Genomic DNA, 20,171 nt, shown 5'->3' with positions numbered 1-20,171 from the left:
ACACTTAACACGTGACATGACGGATTGAGACATGGACACAAACCAACAAAACATGACAAATAACAATAAAGGCAGACATGAAAAAACAATAACAGGGTTGGGGTGACATATCAAATACAATAAACAAGGCAAGGGAGGTGGAGGAAACACAAAGTTCTTAGGGGGCAGTCCAGGGTGAACAGGTGGACTAGGGGTCTTGGGTTGACAGGACGATGGCTGAGGACGAGGGGTCCGGGCAGACTTGGATGGGGAAACACGAGGAACAGTCTTAGGGGAAACAGACCGGGGTGAAGTGGTGACAGGGGTGTCCGGGGAAACAAACAGAGGTCGGGTGACAGCTGGTACGGGGCTGGACACATTAGCTGGGACAGAACTGGACACATCTGCTGGGACAGGACTGGACACAGACATCCTCCTGTCTGCTGGGACGGGACTGGACACATCTGCTGGGACGGGACTGGACACATCTGCCGGGACGGGACTGGACACATCTGCCGGGACGGGACTGGACACATCTGCCGGGACGGGACTGGACACATCTGCTGGGACGGGGCTGGACACACTAGCTGGGACAGCACTTGCAGTGGCGGGCTCAGGAACAGCGCTTGCAGTAGCGGGCTTCAGATCAACACTGGCTGCAGCTGACTCAGGAACCGGATCTCTTGCAGCTGTGGATTCAGGACTAGAGGACTTGACAGGACTGACAGGGACCTCAAGGATCTTGACTAGACATGACAGATAATTAGATAAGGTCTTTGCCGCGACAACAACAGGTAAGTCTTGATGGGCTGATACGGCTTGAAGAACTGCTTCAGCAGCTGAATCGGCCGCAGCTTTCTCCTCAGCACTCACGGCAGTGGGCTGAGGAACAGCGCTTGCAGTAGCGGGCTCTGGGACAGCGCTTGCAGTAGCGGGCTCTGGGACAGCGCTTGCAGTAGCGGGCTCTGGGAAAGCGCTTGCAGTAGTGGGCTCTGGGACAGCGCCTGGGACAGCGCTCGCAGTGGCGGGCTCTGGAACAGCGCTTGCAGGAGCGGGCTCTGGAACAGCGCTTGCAGGAGCGGGCTCTGGAACAGCGCTTGCAGGAGCGGGCTCTGGAACAGCGCTTGCAGGAGCGGGCTCAGGAACAGCGCTTGCAGGAGCGGGCTCTGGAACAGCGCTTGCAGGAGCGGGCTCTGGAACAGCGCTTGCAGGAGAGGGGCTCTGGAACAGCGCTTACAGTAGCTAGAGATGACGAGCGAGAGGCTCCCTTTCTCCTCTTCTTTCTCCTTGAACGCGAAGCTGATGCCATGGACGGACTGGTGACAGGAGAGGGAGGTGAAGCAGGAACCGTTAAAGGAACTGGGGAGCTCAGCGCAGGCGAGGAGGACTCCGGGCAGGAAGACTCTGATGCTGACTCCCACGACGGGTGCCTTCCACGCTTACCATGAAGACTGATGGACGTGGAAGGTGTCTCAGGAGTCGCGGCAGGGCTGGGTTGGTCCCCATGTGTAGCGACGGCTAGCAGACGACCCTCAGGGATCACAGGAAGTGAAGCAGGAGAAGAAGACCTTGTAGAACCCTCTCGATCACCTCCTCTACTGCGGCCTCCACGGATCCCGCGAAACACGACCAACCGGGTCCCTTCAAAAGATTGTCGCTTGGCAGGAAAGGACATACTGTCTGCTGGGTTCAATATTGGCCGGTTCATTCTGTTATGAGGATGTGTGGAGATGAACCCAATTGCAGACAGTAGTCACAGCAACACAGTTTATTGTACAAATAACAGGAAAAACAAAGCCCACGAGGGGGCAAAACAAGACAGGATTGACAAACAAGACTAGACTAAGACTGACAGAAAACTGAACAAAAAACTAACAGCTAAGACAGGATCAAAACACTTCACAAGACTTCTCAACAGGTTACTCACAAATGAATCTTCACATAAAGATTGGCAATGAACCGGCACAGGACAGCAAACACAAGGGGATTAAATAGGGAGAAACTAATGAGGGAAACAGGTGACGGCGATGATACAATAATGATAACAAGATGAGATAACAAGGGGGCGGGGTTACATGACGAGACAACGCAAGCACACAGCCAAACAAATGGCCATGTGCTTACACACAAAACATGGGCCTGTCATGATCCTGCCTCAAGACCAGGGAAAATCAGAGACAAGAAGGCAGAATCATGACACTATGCATATATTTGAAAATAATACATTTTCCGCTTAAAAAAAAAACCGTAGCCTAGATCTACGCGCCCCCTAAACCCACATAATAAAGATGGACAGTGACAGAGAAATTTGTACAAATTAAGCATACGTTCTATATTATCGAAATATAAAAAAAATTATAACGAGTGATAACCTACCAGTCTACTACAGTCTACTAATACTCTAATGAGAGTTAGTTGACATGAAGTTGAAAAGTTACTTATCGTTAGTAGAATGTCTAAAGTGGACTATCAAAATAAAGTGTAACCTAATTACATACCCCAAAGACGTGTTTATCAATAATTTTTACTTTAATTACAGACATGTTTTATATATATATATATACATATTTATATATAAATATGACAACAATCAAATAACCCATAGAGATCACTGTCAGAGAGTTTGGGAATACTCACACATAATTTATACACATAAAAACACGATATCAGAGTTTTAAATTCAAACATTTTAAAAGAGAACAATAGCCTACATCACGGATGTTTAAACCAATGAGCAATAAGCTGTGTCGTCAGCAAGTCGTTTCCCATCATGCTTTTGATCAGCGCAGTCGGTGGAGAGCAACTGCGCTCGACTACAGAATCTGACACATCCGCCTTGCGATCGCAAGAGTTTTTTGACATACGTCAGTATGACATCAGAGCAAATCGGACCGCACTCGGACACATTTCTAACCGGCATGCATCTCGCGGTGATCACCGGTGATCGGTTCTGCGCAGATTTTGCTCATCTCAAACAAGCCTAGTTTGACATGTCTGTCATTGGAAAGTTCCACGTGGTGTCATGAATAATTAACCCCCTGGGGTCGGGCGGTATTGCCAGCGATACCAGCTCGCTTTTTTTTTTATCAGTTCAAAAGAGATTCATTTTGCTCTGTTGACTTTGATATTACAAACACGTTTCATACATCAATCGATTCTGTTAAATGTGTATTATTTTTGTGTATACTCACAATAAAAACAAAGTGTTTTGCTTTTTGACAAATAAAGAAAAATAAACACGAAGCGAGTTCTGCCTTCTCTCTGTCAGTGAAGTCCATTCTGAAACGCGTCCGAAAATGAACAATAACTCAGCGAATACTCAGTCAAACAGGCATACAGACACACAGGCATGAAGCTTGAATTCTCTTCTTTTAAATGAAGTAATTTATATAAAAAACAAATATTCTCAGTTCATGTAATCTGTAAGAAAAGAGCGAGATGTCAGTCGTTCTCATCTCAGCTCATTACGTTTTAATCTGCCCCGCCCACGGAGAGCGCGCGCTATTCAAACGCAAATTACTGAGGCAATCCACGCAAACCTGTGAACGCCCGAGAAAACACAAGTTTAATCAGATCATTGTACTTGTTTACACCGTCTCGCAGCGCTGTGAGGAATAATAATAATGGATAATGTACCTCAGAAGTGCTGGTATTTCGAGGAGCAACGGATGGAATACTGTAGTAAGTTTTTTTTCATTCTCAAGTAAATCGCGTTTCTGTTTGTGAATGAATGAACGGCAGAGATGCGCTGTTTACCACAACTCGCAAAAAGACAGTTTAAATTTAAATCGCATTTCTGAGTGTGAATGAATTATGATGTTTTAGCAAACTGTATTGCTATACTGAGATGAGTAAAAATCGAATTAACATTTATATGCCCTAATATTTCATAAAAACAACGTTACATTCAGGCGTTTCTGTGTGAGAATGAATGTTTAGTTTTTAGCAAACTGTATTGAGTAAAAATCGACTGAAATATGTTTAAATAAAATGTATTTGTATAAGCAACGTATTAAACTGCAAATTAACATTTATATTTCTTATAATAAAAACGAAAGACCTATGTTACAGACATATGAAAGACAACATTTCGTTGATTAGTTTTGGATAGATTACACATTTTTACTGTAAAATATCTGCCACCTCAAATAAGCTTTTTTTTGCCAATTTTTGCTCATATGTTAAATAAAGTATGTTTTGTCAAAAATAATCAATCAAATCCTTAACTTTGAAATATGTATGATAAAATGTATACTTTAGTTTTTACAAAGAAAGATTACACTTGAATTGTTGTTGTAATTGTAACCTTTTTAATAAAAAAAATATTTACAAGGTAGATGTAAACAAACTATTAAAAGGTAAATATAATCCTTTTCTTTAAATAATTTTTATTGTGTTTTATTAGTGACAAATTTGGGGAGAGGATACATATTCCAAAACTGAAAATACAGTATAAGAATTAACTGCACAATTACTAGACATGTTTTCCTTGGATATTATAGGCCAATTTGCAAGCACAATTTGTGAAAAAAAAAAAAAAAAAATTGAGATGCTTCCAACTGTTGCTCTTGCATTCTTTCTTGTGGCTATAGGTGACACACCTGAATGAAAAAAAAATTGACATGCTTCCAACTGTGAACCAATTTGGTAGAATATATATATATATATATATATATATATATATATATATATATATATATATATATATATATAGCTCTTGCATTCTTTCTTGTGGCTATAGGTGACACACCTGAATAAATGGCTCATTAAGTATGCGGGCCCCATTGTCTCCTCAGGTGTGAATCACTAGATATGCATGATGCTGTTGAATCGTTGACGCCCCTTGCGCATATTGCCTTTACAAACAAAAAGTGTTTTACAAGATTTAAATTAATGTATTGTGTTATGTGAATGATTTAGGTAGGATGAATTTCACATCACTAAATAGAGTGTAATTATACCTTTGCCATTAATATGTTTATAAGCAACTGAAAAAAGCACAAATGTCAGGGCATGTCAGAACATCTCAAGGACCCCAAAAACCCCTCAGACCCCAGAGGGTTAAGAGCAAGTGTCAGTCATGAATAATTATGAGACACCGATGAGTCATCAAAGTACTATGGTGCTCTGTGGACACGATGAAGTTTTTAACCCTCTGAGGTCGAGAAACGCGCCGACGCGTTTTGCTGGATTTTTTTCACATAGCAGCAACATAAACTTAAATTACTCCGTCATTTATGGTCATACAGAAAAAAGAAATATAAAAAAAGAATCTGTGATATTTCTCCTTTTGTATGTGTCCACTTACAATCAAATCAAAACATTGTGCTTTTGTAAAATAAAGAAAATAAACAGGGTGTGCGTTCTGCCTCTCCGTCGCGGTGAACTTTTTTTTCTTGAGCACGTCTATAAACTGAAACAAAACTCAGCGAATACTTCTCACACATTTATGAGCCATATACCTTTATACACATTTAAGTGTGTACTTTTAAATGATCGGATTCAAACTGAAAACAAATATTCTCTGTTTAAGTAATTTGTATAAAACCAACAGGATGTCCAGTATCTCAAACGCTTGCTAATTACTTTTTAATTCGACACGCCCACTCGCGCAAAAGAGATTCACATGCAAATCTCCACATGGGACGCGAACGCCCTCGTTACCTCAAACACAAAACACCAAAAAACTTCACAAGTCTCTGCTTTTCGTCGGGTTTGGAAGACACGTCTGAGCTTACATTGGATTTAACTCAGAAGAAGAAGAACACGATTTGAAGACAAGAAAGATGTAAGGTAAGAAATTCTTACTTATTAGTTTATGGTATTGTTGCATAAACTTCACATTGCAGTTGAACTGTTGCTAGATATATGGTAAATATTATACTATTTAGACCCGTGTTTCCTGTTAAATACTGTTTGTGGATATCTGCTCAAACATAGATATGTATAACCATAATGTTTAATATTTTGGAACGCGATGGCGTTTGAATGTATCATATTTTGGAGCGTGCTGTGGGTTTGAGTATCATATTTTGGAGCGCGCTGTGGGTTTTAATGTATCATATTTTGGAGCGCGATTGCGTTTGAAAGGAAAAATGCACCAAACATTAGGCTTTATGTTTTTACTATTATCTCATTTCATATCATCATAACGAATGGAAACATTTGAAGTAACATATGATAATCAATATATTTTTCTCTAGCGTAGTTGTTCTTGAAATCTTTTGGAAGATTTAATTTATTGTTATTATTATTATTTTATGCAGCACTGCGTAGCCTATGCCTACAAGGCACAACAAACCTGGTGTTCATTATATATTGTTGGAAACGTGTGTGTGTGTGTGTATTCTGTGAATTTTAAAACGAAATTTTAACCAGAAAAATCTACAATCTATTCCCAAAATCGTGCAGCCCTATAGTTTCTCTTGATATCAGTATGTTCACAGTTTTTTCTTTTTCTTTCAGGGACCAGATGCAACTGAGTCCTGCTGACTTCAACATTCACATGAGTCTCTGTACATGAACATGGTAAAGTGAAAATCAAACACCTTGGAAATGAAAGGTATGTAGCCTACAATGTTTTTAGGAATGGCACAAAGGTCTCTGTCTTTGGATCATTGTTTTCAATGTGCTCTTTTGTCATTTGTATTTTTGGATTGTGTTGTGTTGTAAATAAATCCAAACAATCTAAAAGCCATTCTTTTTTAAATCTCCTCATTCTTTGTGCAAGGTTGCTCTGAATGACAGGGCCTGATCGCTCCTAATAGGGCAGTTAGGGGAGTGTCTTTGTCTTTCTCAGGTGTTAAAAGCTTACATATTCATGAGATGATCACGCCTCTTCGCATATGGCTTTGTCACACAAAACACGTCTTAGAAATTTTAAATCAATATATTGTCCTATCTGAATGAGCAGTCAGGGTGATTTTCACATAGTTTTGGAGCAAATATTCTAGGCTATGTCATACAATTTTCAAAAGTCTTGTGAAGAAATAATCAGTATGGGTTTCATGGCCTTATTTCAGTGAGAATTTTTTTTTGTATTTTCACAAACCACGCATAAATGTCATTATCTCAAAACTACAAACTTTTACATACATGCTGCTGATATATTATTCTAGCAGAGTTTGTGCTGAATACAGTGTAATCAGACTTTAGCCATGAAAATGTCACTAGTAACAGAAAAAAACACAAATGTCAGAGCATGTCAGACCACCTCCAGGGCCCAGAAAACAGCTCAGACCTCAGAGGGTTAAACCCGGAAGATGAAAATAGCGGAAAAAACTCAAATGTAACCATTTTCCCCCTACTATTAAATCTAACAGATGCTAACATTGTCTTCAATGGTGTTCAACACACATACCTCTGTTAAAATCTCAGAAAATTTGGTTTAGGGTTTCATGACCCTTTAAACCTGTCGTATAAGAAAGAATCACTTATAAATACAAATAGTAGGCTAAATGAACTTGTTTGGATTAACACATCAACATGGCCTTCAACTGAAGACCATTACATCACAAACTTCAAACTGACAGAACACAACCTTTACACCTAGTTCCCCCAAGTTAATTTACAGTCTACATATCCATGCCAGCACCATATGTAGGGCCCTCCTCCATCTCCTGCTGGTGCCTTTTCACTTTTTTGGCTGTGCTTAAACTTTTACGGCTCCGTTTTGCACTACGTTTTGCACTAGCAGAATGGACACTATTGGCTTTTGAAATCCTAACCATGTTGTCATCCTTCATTGCATTGACAGTTACGACTGTGCTCTGAAGCCACAGTTTCTCCATCACAGCCAGCATGGCAGAGGCACCCTCATTAAATATAGAAATAGCCATACTGGCTGCAGCCTCAACTCTTTATTTTCCCCACAAAGACTGTTTTTGGACATCGGGCCCATATGACCGAGTTGAGGCATTCGTTGACATTCTGAGTGCCTCAGACTGATCTATATAGAATGACTTGATAGCTCATGACGTCATAAACAGTGAAGCCACCGCGCCACCATATTGGTATTCCCTAGTGAGCTCATGCGTTCTATTGAATCAATAGGAAATTTTATGATTTGACTGAAAAAACATTGCCTAACGAGAGACAGTTTTTAAATCTAAAGTCTCCCTGTACATTCTCACAACGCAAACATCCTAAGCATTTAAATGGGTATTTGTTTAAAGGGATACTCCACTTTAAAATGAAAATTCTGTCATCATATACTCACCCTCATGTTGTTTCAATCCTTTATGAATTTCTTTCTTCTGCTGAACAGAAAGGAAGATATTTAGAAGAATGTCAGTAACCAGACAGTTTCTGGTCTCATTGACTTCTATGGTATATATTTTTTCCTACTATGGAAGTCAATGGTACTTCCTGCTTATTAAAAAACAGCAATTTCTTTGCAAAAGGAATAAAAAGCTGTACGAGAACACTAGTCGGCCTTCACTGAAGAGCTATCTTTACAGGTAAGAAAAACAGTTTGATACTATTCATTAAATAGTGAATGCTAAAGACCTATATTTTTGTGAATTGGTGAATATTCAGGTCAATATTGTTTTGTGGCCACGAATTAATAATACCTCAGCACGTTATACTAATTTGTTCCCTTGTTTTACTATATTGTGGCCACGTTGTAATTCATTAAATCAAAATGAGGGAGGGAATTAGTTCAACGTGTCCACGATTTATTAAAACAAGGGAACAAATAAGTCGTCGTAACAACTAATTATTTAGATCAGTGGACAGGGCGCATAAGATTGAGCAGAGAGAGAGAGAGAGAGAGAGAGAGAGAGAGAGAGAGAGAGAGAGAGAGAGAGAGAGAGAGAGAGAGAGAGAGAGAGAGACATAAGCTGTGTCCCAATGTGAAGGCTGCATCCTTCGAAGGACTGAAGACTTCAAGGATGCAGCCTTTGCGTCCTCTGAAGGACGCACCATGTAGCCTTCATAGGATTTCCTAATTGCGCAACCAGGTGTTTCTGATCACCGCTCCTCAACGGTGCGAGAGGACAGCTGCCATCCTGATCATTCATTTGATATAGCCTAATTGAGTAAACAGCTATGGAGCCAGAATTGGCTATTGTCATTTTTATGTTTTATATTTTACTGGAGGACATGGTGAGTATGTTTCAGCCCCGGCGCTGCCAGGTCATGTATTTTTGGTTTAGCCCTGTTTGAATATAAAACCCAATTGAATATAAAAAAGTCCAGTATTTCTCGCGCTCGTCATCGGCAGCTGTCACGGTTGCCAGGCGACAAGAACAATCCTCCGTAGGCTAGACCGGTCCGAGCGCTTCAGATGCGCCCTTTGATATGGGACATATCAAACTTATATGAGACTTTAATTTTCGGAACTGCATATTTCATTAAATATTCACGTACAAATGTGAAGTAACCTACTGAAGTACCTTTTTTCCCTCACATATGATTTTACATTAAACTACACAAAAGTATATAATGTAACAACCTTGAAAATATTCAGAAGTAAAATGCAGGAATATCATAATATAAATACAAACTATAATAAAAACCCTGACAATGAGTTTTTTCCCCTGCAGAATACATACCTTTAGTTAATGTTGTTAGTATCAATGTCCTCTTGATACTAAAAACTTATTAAAAGTACTTTTTTCAGAAATTACTCTTTTTGAAAGTCTAATTATTATTCTAATAAATTCTAATAAAAGTCTACATCGTTTTTTTTCCTTCTTATTTTATGTACTGTAAATGTTTGTTGATTTTGATATGTTTAACGTATGTTGTTAATAGTTGGAAAAAAGTACTTTAATGTAGCCCATGGAACAAATGATTTTCATTTACCAATTTTATTTGAAAAAAAAAAAAAGGTATACAAGAGTTTGTTTCAAGTAGAAATTATGACTGTCAAAAAAATAAACAATGTCCAGAACAATTCATTCTCTTTTATTTACACATTTAAAGTTGCATAAAAAATAATGTACAGATTTTCTTTCCTTTTAAAAAATAATGAAAAAAGTTAAAGAATATGTAGAAAAAAAAAATCAATCATTTTCTCAAGAAGAGAAAACAGCCTGTCCATCCTCTCCCTCCTCTCCTCGCCTCTGCCTTTCTGCTGGTGCTGGCTCCTCCTCACCGTGGGCACCCACTGCCGAACTGGGCCCTGAGGACAAACCAGGGCCGAGTTTCAGCAGTGGGTTTCCCACTCACACCCTCACCTGTCCCAGGACACTTGCAATCCTAAGGGCAGAGCAAATTAACCATGGCTTGTTAAAAGGAACCCCGACTTGTGCGGCATGTTGGCCTTATAAGATTAACGTAGGCGTCAGCTATAAAAAGGTGATACAAAAACACTTCAAATGGTTTTATTTTTATTAAAAAAAAGACGAAAATCCGTTCACTCGTAGGCCGCCATAGTCATTTACGTCTCAATGCATTCTGGGTAGTGACGTGTAAAGGTTGCTTACTGTCAATGGATTGCAGCAGTACCGGCTAGCTAGCTAAGTTTTGACAGTAGCGACTAGCGAGATGAACACGTCTGCCGTTCAGCCTTTTCAGTTTGAACCCGAGCTCACCGTAGGCTTAGATCAGGAGAATAGCGCGGAAGACAATAGGCCTGAAGATTATCAGAGAGTTGAGGAAGCGAGAGTGGGGCAAAACAGATGGTGTCTGTGCAGCAACTGCTTGCCAATGCCAAGCGAGAACGAGAGCGTTTGCTGTAAAGAGCTTTTAGCTATAACATGCTTTGATTGTATTTACAGATACTCCGTGTATCACAGCACATGAAAACTTTAATGCAGTTTGCCTCAATAAAGATGTTTTATTGGCGGCCCTCGTCAGCCTCCATGACCGGCATAGTGCTGGTCTACCAAATCGTAACCAGGTCAGTAATAGGCAAGTCAAACGTGAACATGGTTATCTGAGTATGCCTACATAGTAGCCTACAAATAGTGGAAAAAAAGTTAACTGGACTATGCGCTTTCAGTGAAGGCTTCAGTTGTTTTATTGGTTAAGACAAGCAGCTTAAATCATTATTTCATAACGTAATAGTATAATTGTTTTAAAAATTCTGCCTTTTAGGTCTTACAGATATGCTTCATATCGTCAGTTTACATGGTGGATGCATCGCTGGCTAGGGAGAAGAGTCCGCAGAGTCATTCCATCATGTGCTGTTAACAAAATAAGAAACGTCTACTCTGAACCAAGTGGAATCTATAGGAGGATCTTTGTTGACATCTTTGTACGCATGCGCGAGTGGTTGTGTGGCAACAAAACAAACAGTATTGCGGGCAGTAAAGACGCGACGAGCACTTTCAAGAGAGTTAGCGGGCGAAATCCACAATATATAAGCACTTTAACATCTGAAGACCGGAGGAGGTTTGGAGAGAAGCTCAAAATTTGTATTGGTGACAAAATCGAAGTTATTCAAAGCCCATATGAGATCTGGGATGACAAAAAACGTTGGTCCGACTTGCCCGTGTCTTGGCCACCAATCTGCTGGGGAGACATTTATTCTTATTTAATAGAAACCCCTGGACCCTTCACTCATGAAAGATTAAAGGCTTTCAAAAGTCTGGAGGCCTATGATTATTTTGTTTTTTCAAAAAGTTGGGCCGATCTTTTCTGCCAAACAGAAAGCAGTGATCGTGCTAAAAGCAGAGGTTAGAACAGCCTTTTCTTTTGCTTTTAAGTTTTGCGATCCAGAATAGCCCATTTTGATGTGAGGAACATAGTCTGGGTGCTGTGGATCGCGGTTTGGGACACCTGAATCAGAACGCGAAAACATATGACTCGGTTGATTTGACTCAGTTTTATTATTTTTTTTATTCAATCTTCTATAAATACATAGTCACTAGACTTAGGCCTACCATGAACAAAATGAGCCTCACAAACTCGATCAGTAACGTTAGCTGCAGGAATCCAGGCTTTCTTCGGAGCGTCCAGGTTCAATCGCCTAATTGCACGCAACCATTTCTTTCGTTTTTCGCGATCCTTTTCGGAGGGAATTCGAAAAAACTTTTTATCAGGCCCCCAACGAGCCGTACAATCGACCACACAGCAAGAGTGAACCATCCTCTTCTCTAAATCCTCCTCCAAACGTGCAAAACAATCAAATTAGAGGTATCTAGCGGTGTTTCCTGCCACACGATTCCCATGATGCAACGCGACAAACATAAACAATGACGTCACAAAAGATCCGCCTATACAGGGTTTGAATATGAAGACAATGATCGTGCAGAAGTAGATGAGGCATGGAGGGATTTTAATAACATATAGCTGGATAGTTGACATTTTGGCAAGAGCACAAGCTATGCTTGCAACAAAATAGGGTATCATACCAAATGTTTATGGTTTAAATAAAAATGTTGCATGTACTCCAATATTAAATGTTTGTTTGAAGTACTACATGTGCTTGACTAGAATACAAAATTAAAGATATTGTACATTTGAACTATGCTGGTGTGTATGTCATGTTTTCGTAATGATGCAGCTACTTGAAACGTGAAAACTGCTGTGTTTGAAAAATGATCTGTGATCTGGATAGTCTGTCTTGTGGAGCCATGACGTGTGTTGGATTAACTCTCATGCCCATGACTTGTTTTGAATCTAACACAGAGGAGAGAACATCTGCAATCATAGCTGTCATGTAGCTATAGTCCTTTTCAACAGGCACTGGTCTTGCTCTGAATGCCTTGTGGACTTTGCTCCATGCGATTTTGAACTTGGGTTCTCCAACACTCTCCCCATCTTGAAAAACAGCCTGTTCAAAAAACAGAAAAATGGAAAATAGATACAAGGTGATAGGAACAGTTTGATGTGCAATATCCAGTGTCACCATGGCTGCGTTTACACTTGGCATTAACATGCGATCACCGTGATCCGATCATTAGCCAATCAGGACACGGTGCGTTTACATTTGATCATATAAAGGTCTGTTTTTAAATAGGAAAAACGTTGATGTGTTTGGTCACTTCTAAATTCATTGCTGTTAGATACCACTGAATATACTGGGCTAAGCTAAGTGCTATCAAAGGTAACTGTTTTTAAATAGGAAAAACGTTGATGTGTTTGGTCACTTCTAAATTCATTGCTGTTAGATACCACTGAATATACTGGGCTAAGCTAAGTGCTATCAAAGTGTCGGCGCGCACCTGAGCGATTAAGTGCACGCACTGAGATGAGAGAGGTTTGTATCAACTCGTCTTAGATAAGGGAATAACATAGTTTAATATGAAAAAACGGTGGAGTATCCCTTTAAATATTAGTCAGGAAACAGAAATCCGATCGTTATCCAGATACAGAGGCTACTTTATATGATCAAATGTAAACGCACCGTGTCCTGATTGGCTAATGATCGGATCACGGTGATCGCATGTTAATGCCAAGTGTAAACGCAGCCATAGTGCTTGCAAATGATAGGATTTATTACAGTTCACACACCTGTTCCCTGTTCACATTGTTGTTATGATCCAGAGCAGCAAGCATAGAGGCATGGATCATCACATCATATCCAAAATGTGTTCTCTTTGGGAGGTATTTCAGGTACATGGAGTGATACACCTGAAACAAATTTGAATATGAAATTAAACTATTAAAATATGTGAGTCACATCATAATGAATGGCATAATTATTAAATATGTCTGTATTTGATCATACCTCTAGTTTTGTTGTGTGGATGCACTTTGTCAGATGATCCAGGTCTTTCAAAAGCCGCTTGTGTTTCATAACCTTCACAAGTGCGTTGTGGGCTTCAGATCCTGGCTTTAACCAAAGCTTTCTTCTCTGGTCCGTCTCATCAAGGGGCTCATGAGCACATTGGTGATAGTGCCTGTTCCCTGGCCAGTCGTGTCGGTTGGTAACATGGTGTATTACAGATATCCACTTCTCTTTCAACACTTCGGCATTACCCTCACAGGTTTGTGCACTCCACCAGAAATGATTTATAATGGATGGAATCCACTGTCCCAGGCCTTCACATTCCCTTCTCTTAGCTTCAGTTGCCAATTTTTTGGACACTCCTTTTGCCACATGCCAAGGGTCAAATTCATGGTGTTTTTCTGGATTACTGACCCTCATTTCTTTGATGATTTGTGGATGTCTGTCAGTGGAGATGGTTGAGACCTTCACTCCATTTTCTTCTATGGTTTTGAGAGCATCTTTAAAACCTTTGATTTCCATGGTATTAGAGCTTGAAACTTGGGTGCAGCTTATTACCTTGAAGTCCACAACCTTTTCACTCTGTGCATCTAAAAAAGTGTATGTACAGTATTTTGTTGAGTGCCCCGGAGAGTCACACCGGCCATCTCCACAGAGTTCAACAACTTCTTGTGATTTCATGTTAGTTAACACTGTACTCTGCTCTTTAATCCACATTTTTTCAATGACAGGAAACACAAACTTCTTCCTCAGTGATGTGTATGTGTCTTCACTTATTGTTTTGAGGTTCATGTTACTACAGAAACACTCAAATTTAGCAAAATGGATGCCACTGAAGAAAACTGATGCTGTTAAAAGCAGGTTTCCTGTCCCTTTAGTCCCGCTCAGAGTAGGCTGAGACTGCCATCTGTAACTACAGCTGTTAGCACATGTGAGCTCTAGTGTCAACTGTGATCCTTAATTTTTTAGCTCTTTCACTTCTTCCTGGACAATCAGGGAGCCACACTTTAAACAACGCTGAAGCAATTGGTTTAACTGTTCCTCAAAAACTAGAAAAATCCTATTTTCTTTATGTGTGTTAGTTGAAGCTTGTGATCCCTGGGTGCTTTGAGAAAACTCAGATGAACTTGCAATGTATTCCGGATCACAGTGACTGTACTGTGGTTGACTCTGTTCACTAAGTTCATCATCTGAGAGGAACAGATCCTGGGAGTTATCAACGTCATCCTCCTGTACAGGTTTGCCCAACTCAATTTCATATTTACCTGTGTAAGTATGGTCCTTTTTTACCGAGTAGTCCACATCAGCTGACCACTGTACCGCTGCATCCGACTTGTAAACATCCGTCTGCGTTGCTGCATTGGTCATACTTGGAGAACACTGTAGGCCTACAGTTACGAATTTATTAACAGCATCTGGTGGATTGTCGGTTACCTCCATGATCGGCGTCGTGTCCGATGATTCGTCTTCCGCGACGAAAGGAGTGGGTTGTTTACATCTTAGCAGGAGAGTGTCCAGAGTCTCTTGCCTTTGACGCTTGTTAGCGTGGCTTTCACTCGCTACGCGCGGACGTTTAGGCTCCTTGTGGGGGAAAATTGAAGGCACGGCATTTGGTTTTAGCCTTCGCTTGTAACCAGCTGCACCTGTGAACTCTTTTAGCCGACTAAATGCCTCAAATGCATCAGGGCTGAAGTGACGGGAACACAGCCGTGGGTCTTTAGGGAGTTGTACTCGTCCACAAGCAACTTCCCACTCTTTTCGTATTTTTTTCTCCTTTGGAAAGCAGTGGAGGCTAACATCACTCCCCTTATTTCCTTTGGATTGGAAATTGCAACCAAACGCTGCACAATGTGGCATTATATTAACGTTTAGGATGTAGCTACAGTTTACAGCGTCATTAGCTCACCTCTCTCTGCTCTGAACGCAACCAATACACGTCATCGACCCAGAATGCACTGCGCGCGCTAAAATAATGGTGGCCTTCGTAGCTCAAATTCTGTAAAACACTTTGAGGATTTTTTAAATAACGAAAATATTTTATGTATTTATAACTATGTATTTTGTAGGAGAGAGCAATTGTAGCATATTTAGGCCTATGTGTCTTAATAATCGGGGTTCCCTTTAACAACAACAGCACAATACATTTCAGCAAAGAAGTGTTTTTTTCTCCTGAATTGCTCTAAAAAAGCTTAATACAGGGGTGCGATCTTAAGTGCATTGTTAACACTGCAAAATATGACACATCAAGACATGCATACAAAATACTTAAGAAATCATATTTCTATTTACTCAAATTTGGTTAAAACCACATAGCTTGCATGACAGCACTACAAAAACACATAAAAGTGAAACCCCATTGCCTTATCAACTGCTTTTCTTATTGTTGTGGGCTTACTTCTTTAGCATATTTCTTTTAGCCTAATACACAAGTGAGATAGACTAATGCAAATATTACAAATAGGTCGTTAAACTAATATTAGCACAAGTTTTGCCTCAAACTACCTGACAAATGAAGCCACGCAATGGTGACGAAGGAGTTAAGATGAAGTTTATAATAAACTTTAACTCGGTTTCGCTAGCCATTTAAATAAATGAAAACATAATACTTACATTTAAATGTGAATTTGCTGTCCACCACCGATCTCTAGTCTCGACCGCCTTTAAAAATAAATAAATAAATGCTGTCGTCAACGGCGCGCAATGACTTATGGGGTAGAATAGGGTAGGATAGGCCGATAAGTGTTCATTTATGTATCCTTCCTTTCACGGGGAAACGAAGGACGCATTTGGCGTCCCTTTTGAATCAGGGTAGCCTTCGTCGCGTCGCATGACGCAATCGGCCTTCAAATGCGACCTTCCAAGGATGCAGCCTTTGAATTGGGACGTCCTTCGTCGCGCCGCTGTGACGCAATCGGACTTCAAATGCGGCCAATCGGCCTTCAAATACGGCCTTCGGAGGATGCAGCCTTCACATTGGGACACAGCTAGAGAGAGAGAGAGAGAGAGAGAGCGAGCCCCAGCCGCGCGCACTCTCACCGCCTTCAAACAACACGAGCGCTGTATTGCTCTCTCTCCCTCGCGCATATCAACATCAATTGACACAATAGTAAAAGGTCGGAAGACCGATTGTGTTTTATAGATTAGTAGTTTGTTCATATAAAGTGTTTGATTAACAAGTACATGTTCAGGAAATGCATAATACAAATTGTATGGGTTAATGTAACGGTAAACGCACTGTACGAAGCTCTTTTGAAGCTGTCAAATGGTGTCGCTATTGGACACTTAATTGTGATTATTGCTGCTCTGAGGTTTCTTATAGGCTACTGTTGACTGTTATCGTTGTTTTTTGAAGAAGCAGCAGCATTACTCTTGCCTCGGAGAAAATAACACGGGCATAGCGACAATTTTGCATATAAATTACTACTTATAGGGCTTGAATTACAACCTGTGGGCAATTTTTCTACATCCTTTTGTGAACGTCGTTTTACACTTGTATGCTGCACAGCGGGTCATCTTAAAAGTGCCGTCGGAGCTACCAATCTCTGTATAACGGCGTTGGAGCCCTCTGCTGGTAGGGAATCGTAAGATGGCCGCTCGAACACTTCCAGGGTTTTACTTCCTACTGGCCAGGGTTGCCAACTCTCACGCATCTGGCGTGACACTCACGCTCTCAGCATCAATCTCACGCTCTCACGCACACGCAAGAAATGTCACGCCAAAATCCAGGTTTCTCCCCTCTCAATCAGTTAATTTTCTGTTGATGACTATACCATAGCGTATTAATGACAGGAGAGGAGTTTAAGGCACATAGCTGTAACATCTGCCTACAACGTTCTCACTGCAGTATTCTCTGATCGTTGATTCGCTGAAAACCTTGCACCTGATACGTCAGGAAAACCTTGCACCTGATACGTCAGTTGCGTGTAGGGTGACCACCTGGCTATTGCTCTGTTGCAGGTCAGCAGACCTGATTTTGCGGGACAATGCGGGACACGAGGGAGAGAACTTACTATTATTATACTAGGTGAAAAAATATTGATTTTATATTAGATGTCTTTTTGCAGTGATGTTTTAAATTGCTAATAGGCTTTATAAAAATGTTAATGACGGCGCTGACCGGCGCTGTGAACGTCACTAATAGCACGTGTCTATTCAATCTAAATAATTAAGTGAAAATAATAATCCAATCGCTAAAAAGCACATTTCCAAATAAGCACATAAATTCCATTAGGAAAGATTAAATGCGTTCTTACCGGATTCAGTGCATCTTGAATTTATATTTTTTGTCTGATCTGGCAGCTTCGAGTAGGGCTTTCTCATTCATTATGTGTCTGTAGAACTCCTGGCAGGTGTAGCTGTAGTTCACTTTCACCAGGAGTTCACTTTTTATGAGGTCCACAGTTGCGCGGTTCCTTGTCTCTGTCCACGTAGCAGTCATCAGAGAAAACACCCTCTCCACGAACGCGTTGGTGACAGAAATGCTCAAAGCCAAAGATACCAGAGCTGTTATGTTTGGGGCACGGACGTGCTTCAACAGAGCTGTCCACTTAGATGCAACAGGATTTGTTGTTGTTGCGATTTCCTTTACGTGCGGCATAAGAACACAGAATTCATCATACAACTGGTTCATGTCCAGTTTAAAGCTCATTTTTAATGCTTCAGCTGCTCCACGGAGGTCTTGGAAGCTAAATTCCCTCTTGATAGCCAGGCATGAGATGTGCTTTAGGTAGTTGCCATCAGTGAAATCAAACCACTTGTGTAGGTAAGCAAGCGCTCTTTCATAGAACATAAGAAAGTCCTGCTCTATAACAGCAACCTGTGCGGTGGGAAACTGTTGCAGGAGAGCACTGGTCTCGAATCCAAAGAATCGATCCTTTTCCCTTTGCGCTAGTTTCAATTTGAGATTGGTCATCAACTCGAAAAGTTCACACACAGTTGTCTCGTCTCCCTCAACTTTAAGCACTGCGTCGAAAAAAACGTTGAGGCTATTTTGCAAAAACAACAAGTATGCCTGGAGTTCACAGGGCACGTCTTCTCCATCCTCACAATTTGCGAGCAATTTCCGAAGTGCTGATGGACAGCGCTCTTCTCCAAGAGATAAAAAATAGCTTTTGACAGCTGGCCAGGAGTCGTGCAGACGTTTGACAGCAGGCCACAAACTTATCCACCGTGTCGGCACATTCTTGTAAAGAGCCGCGTACTCCTCGTCCTCGTCCACAAACTCAAACACTTCCTTTAATTCTTGCACACGTTTAGCAGAAGACGAAAAGTGGTTGTAAACTTTTGTGACTATGTTCTCAATGTCAATTCTCAGCTTATCGCCTGCATACCTCCCACAGTTGTGCAGAATATGGGCCACGCAGTTGGCCTTGATAATTGATGCATTCTTGTCCGTCAGTTTTTTATACACAGAGTTATGCACACCATAATTGACGCTGGCGTTATCAGCCGAGTATGCAGAGATCCGTTCTAACCCCAGGTTTCTCTCCTCGAGCCTTGAAACGACCTGGTTGAAAATCGCATCAGAGTTTTCCTTGCAATCATCATAAAAGTCCAACAGTTTGTTCTGCACTCCTAGGTCGGGTGTGTAATATCTTAATGCTAACGGGAATAACTTGGTTGTTCCGTGGTTTGATGCATCAGACGCAATGGAGAAGTGCGGAAGAGAATCCGGTCTATCTGCAATCATTAGCGTACATTTAACTGTTTCAAGCATGTTTCTAAAGATGCTGGTGCAAGCACACCTGTAACAATAGATGCACTCTTCGTTCTTCCACAAGCCAGCTTCTTTGCTATTTCTGAATCGGGGAAAATGACTGGGGCAAGTTTAGTAGTACAGTCGCCTGACCTATACGATAAACCATGCTGCACATTATGGTAGACACTTGTCACTTCAGCTGCTGTGATTTTATTTTGGTTGCTATCTTTCGGTGGAGAGAAAAAACTTGTCATGCTAGCGTTAGCATTTCTTTGTTGTGCATTTCTCTTGTGACTTTCCCCATCTCCGTGCCTCCTTATATCCCCCTCACCTCCATGCGTGATGGTGAAACTTCGGCGGCATACACTGCAATCTCCTTTCTTAGGGTCACCTGTAACTGGTTTTAACCATGTATACTTTTTCTCCCATTCCTTATTATACGAACAAAGACGCTTTTTCTTCTCGGGAGCTCCGGATAGATCCATTTTTCTGTTGCATTTTTTTTTTTTTTTTTTTGTGTGTGTGTATTTTTTTCTTCTTCTCAGTGTTTGTTTTCCCGCTCTGGCTAGAACCAATAATAACGGCTGCTCTGCGCATGTTCAGTGTTTTCTTATTAACATTTTTTTCTATTGTAGAATTTTAATTTAAAGGACGATGAAATAAAATGCTGCAGACAAAATTCAAATGCGGGACACTGCTTATGACTTGCGGGACGCGGGACAAAGCTTAAAATTTCGGGACTGTCCCGTGGTCACCCTAGTTGCGTGTGAAAAGTTCAGAGAGAGTTCGGAGCATAGGTTCGGAGTCAGAGCCACTGATGCGCGTTTGAAAGTTTGGATGACAATCAAGGTAAGCAGATAATAAAATGGT

At 40.9% G+C, this 20,171-nt stretch overlaps 1 protein-coding gene and 2 long non-coding RNA genes across 3 annotated transcripts; 1 reads left to right on the top strand and 2 right to left on the bottom strand.

Annotated features, from left to right (window-relative positions):
- The first annotated feature begins 5,124 nt into the window (after positions 1-5,124).
- LOC309497521 lies at positions 5,125-7,077 on the top strand. The gene is made up of 2 exons (XR_014205597.1): positions 5,125-5,772; positions 6,445-7,077. It is a non-coding gene; the product is annotated as an uncharacterized lncRNA (long non-coding RNA).
- Positions 7,078-9,811: 2,734 nt separating this feature from the next.
- On the bottom strand, positions 9,812-16,380 carry LOC309496791. The gene is made up of 2 exons (XR_014205243.1): positions 16,214-16,380; positions 9,812-10,185 (listed from the first exon to the last, which is right to left on the bottom strand). It is a non-coding gene; the product is annotated as an uncharacterized lncRNA (long non-coding RNA).
- Positions 10,684-14,161, bottom strand: LOC309496206 (uncharacterized protein). The gene is made up of 4 exons (XM_082166166.1): positions 13,604-14,161; positions 13,387-13,506; positions 12,147-12,706; positions 10,684-11,157 (listed from the first exon to the last, which is right to left on the bottom strand). The coding sequence occupies exons 1-3, from the start codon at positions 14,123-14,125 to the stop codon at positions 12,437-12,439; spliced, it is 912 nt and encodes a 303-aa protein (XP_082022292.1). The 5' UTR covers positions 14,126-14,161; the 3' UTR covers positions 10,684-11,157; positions 12,147-12,436.
- Positions 16,381-20,171: the final 3,791 nt, after the last annotated feature.

This window comes from Leuciscus leuciscus, assembly GCF_965113295.1.
Source record: "Leuciscus leuciscus genome assembly, chromosome: 4".
Lineage (NCBI taxonomy): Eukaryota > Metazoa > Chordata > Actinopteri > Cypriniformes > Leuciscidae > Leuciscus > Leuciscus leuciscus.
The sequence above is the reverse complement of the archived record's forward strand: the minus strand, read 5'-3'. Positions and strand labels throughout refer to the sequence as shown.

Excerpts from the sequence above, each read along its gene's own strand:
- LOC309496206 (XM_082166166.1), bottom strand. The coding sequence starts at position 14,125 with ATGGAAATCAAAGGTTTTAAAGATGCTCTCAAAACCATAGAAGAAAAT. Across the intron at positions 13,507-13,603 it reads TCCACACAACAAAACTAGAG|GTGTATCACTCCATGTACCT; the intron begins GTATGATCAAAT and ends AATTTGTTTCAG. Across the intron at positions 12,707-13,386 it reads ACAATGTGAACAGGGAACAG|GCTGTTTTTCAAGATGGGGA; the intron begins GTGTGTGAACTG and ends TTTTTTGAACAG.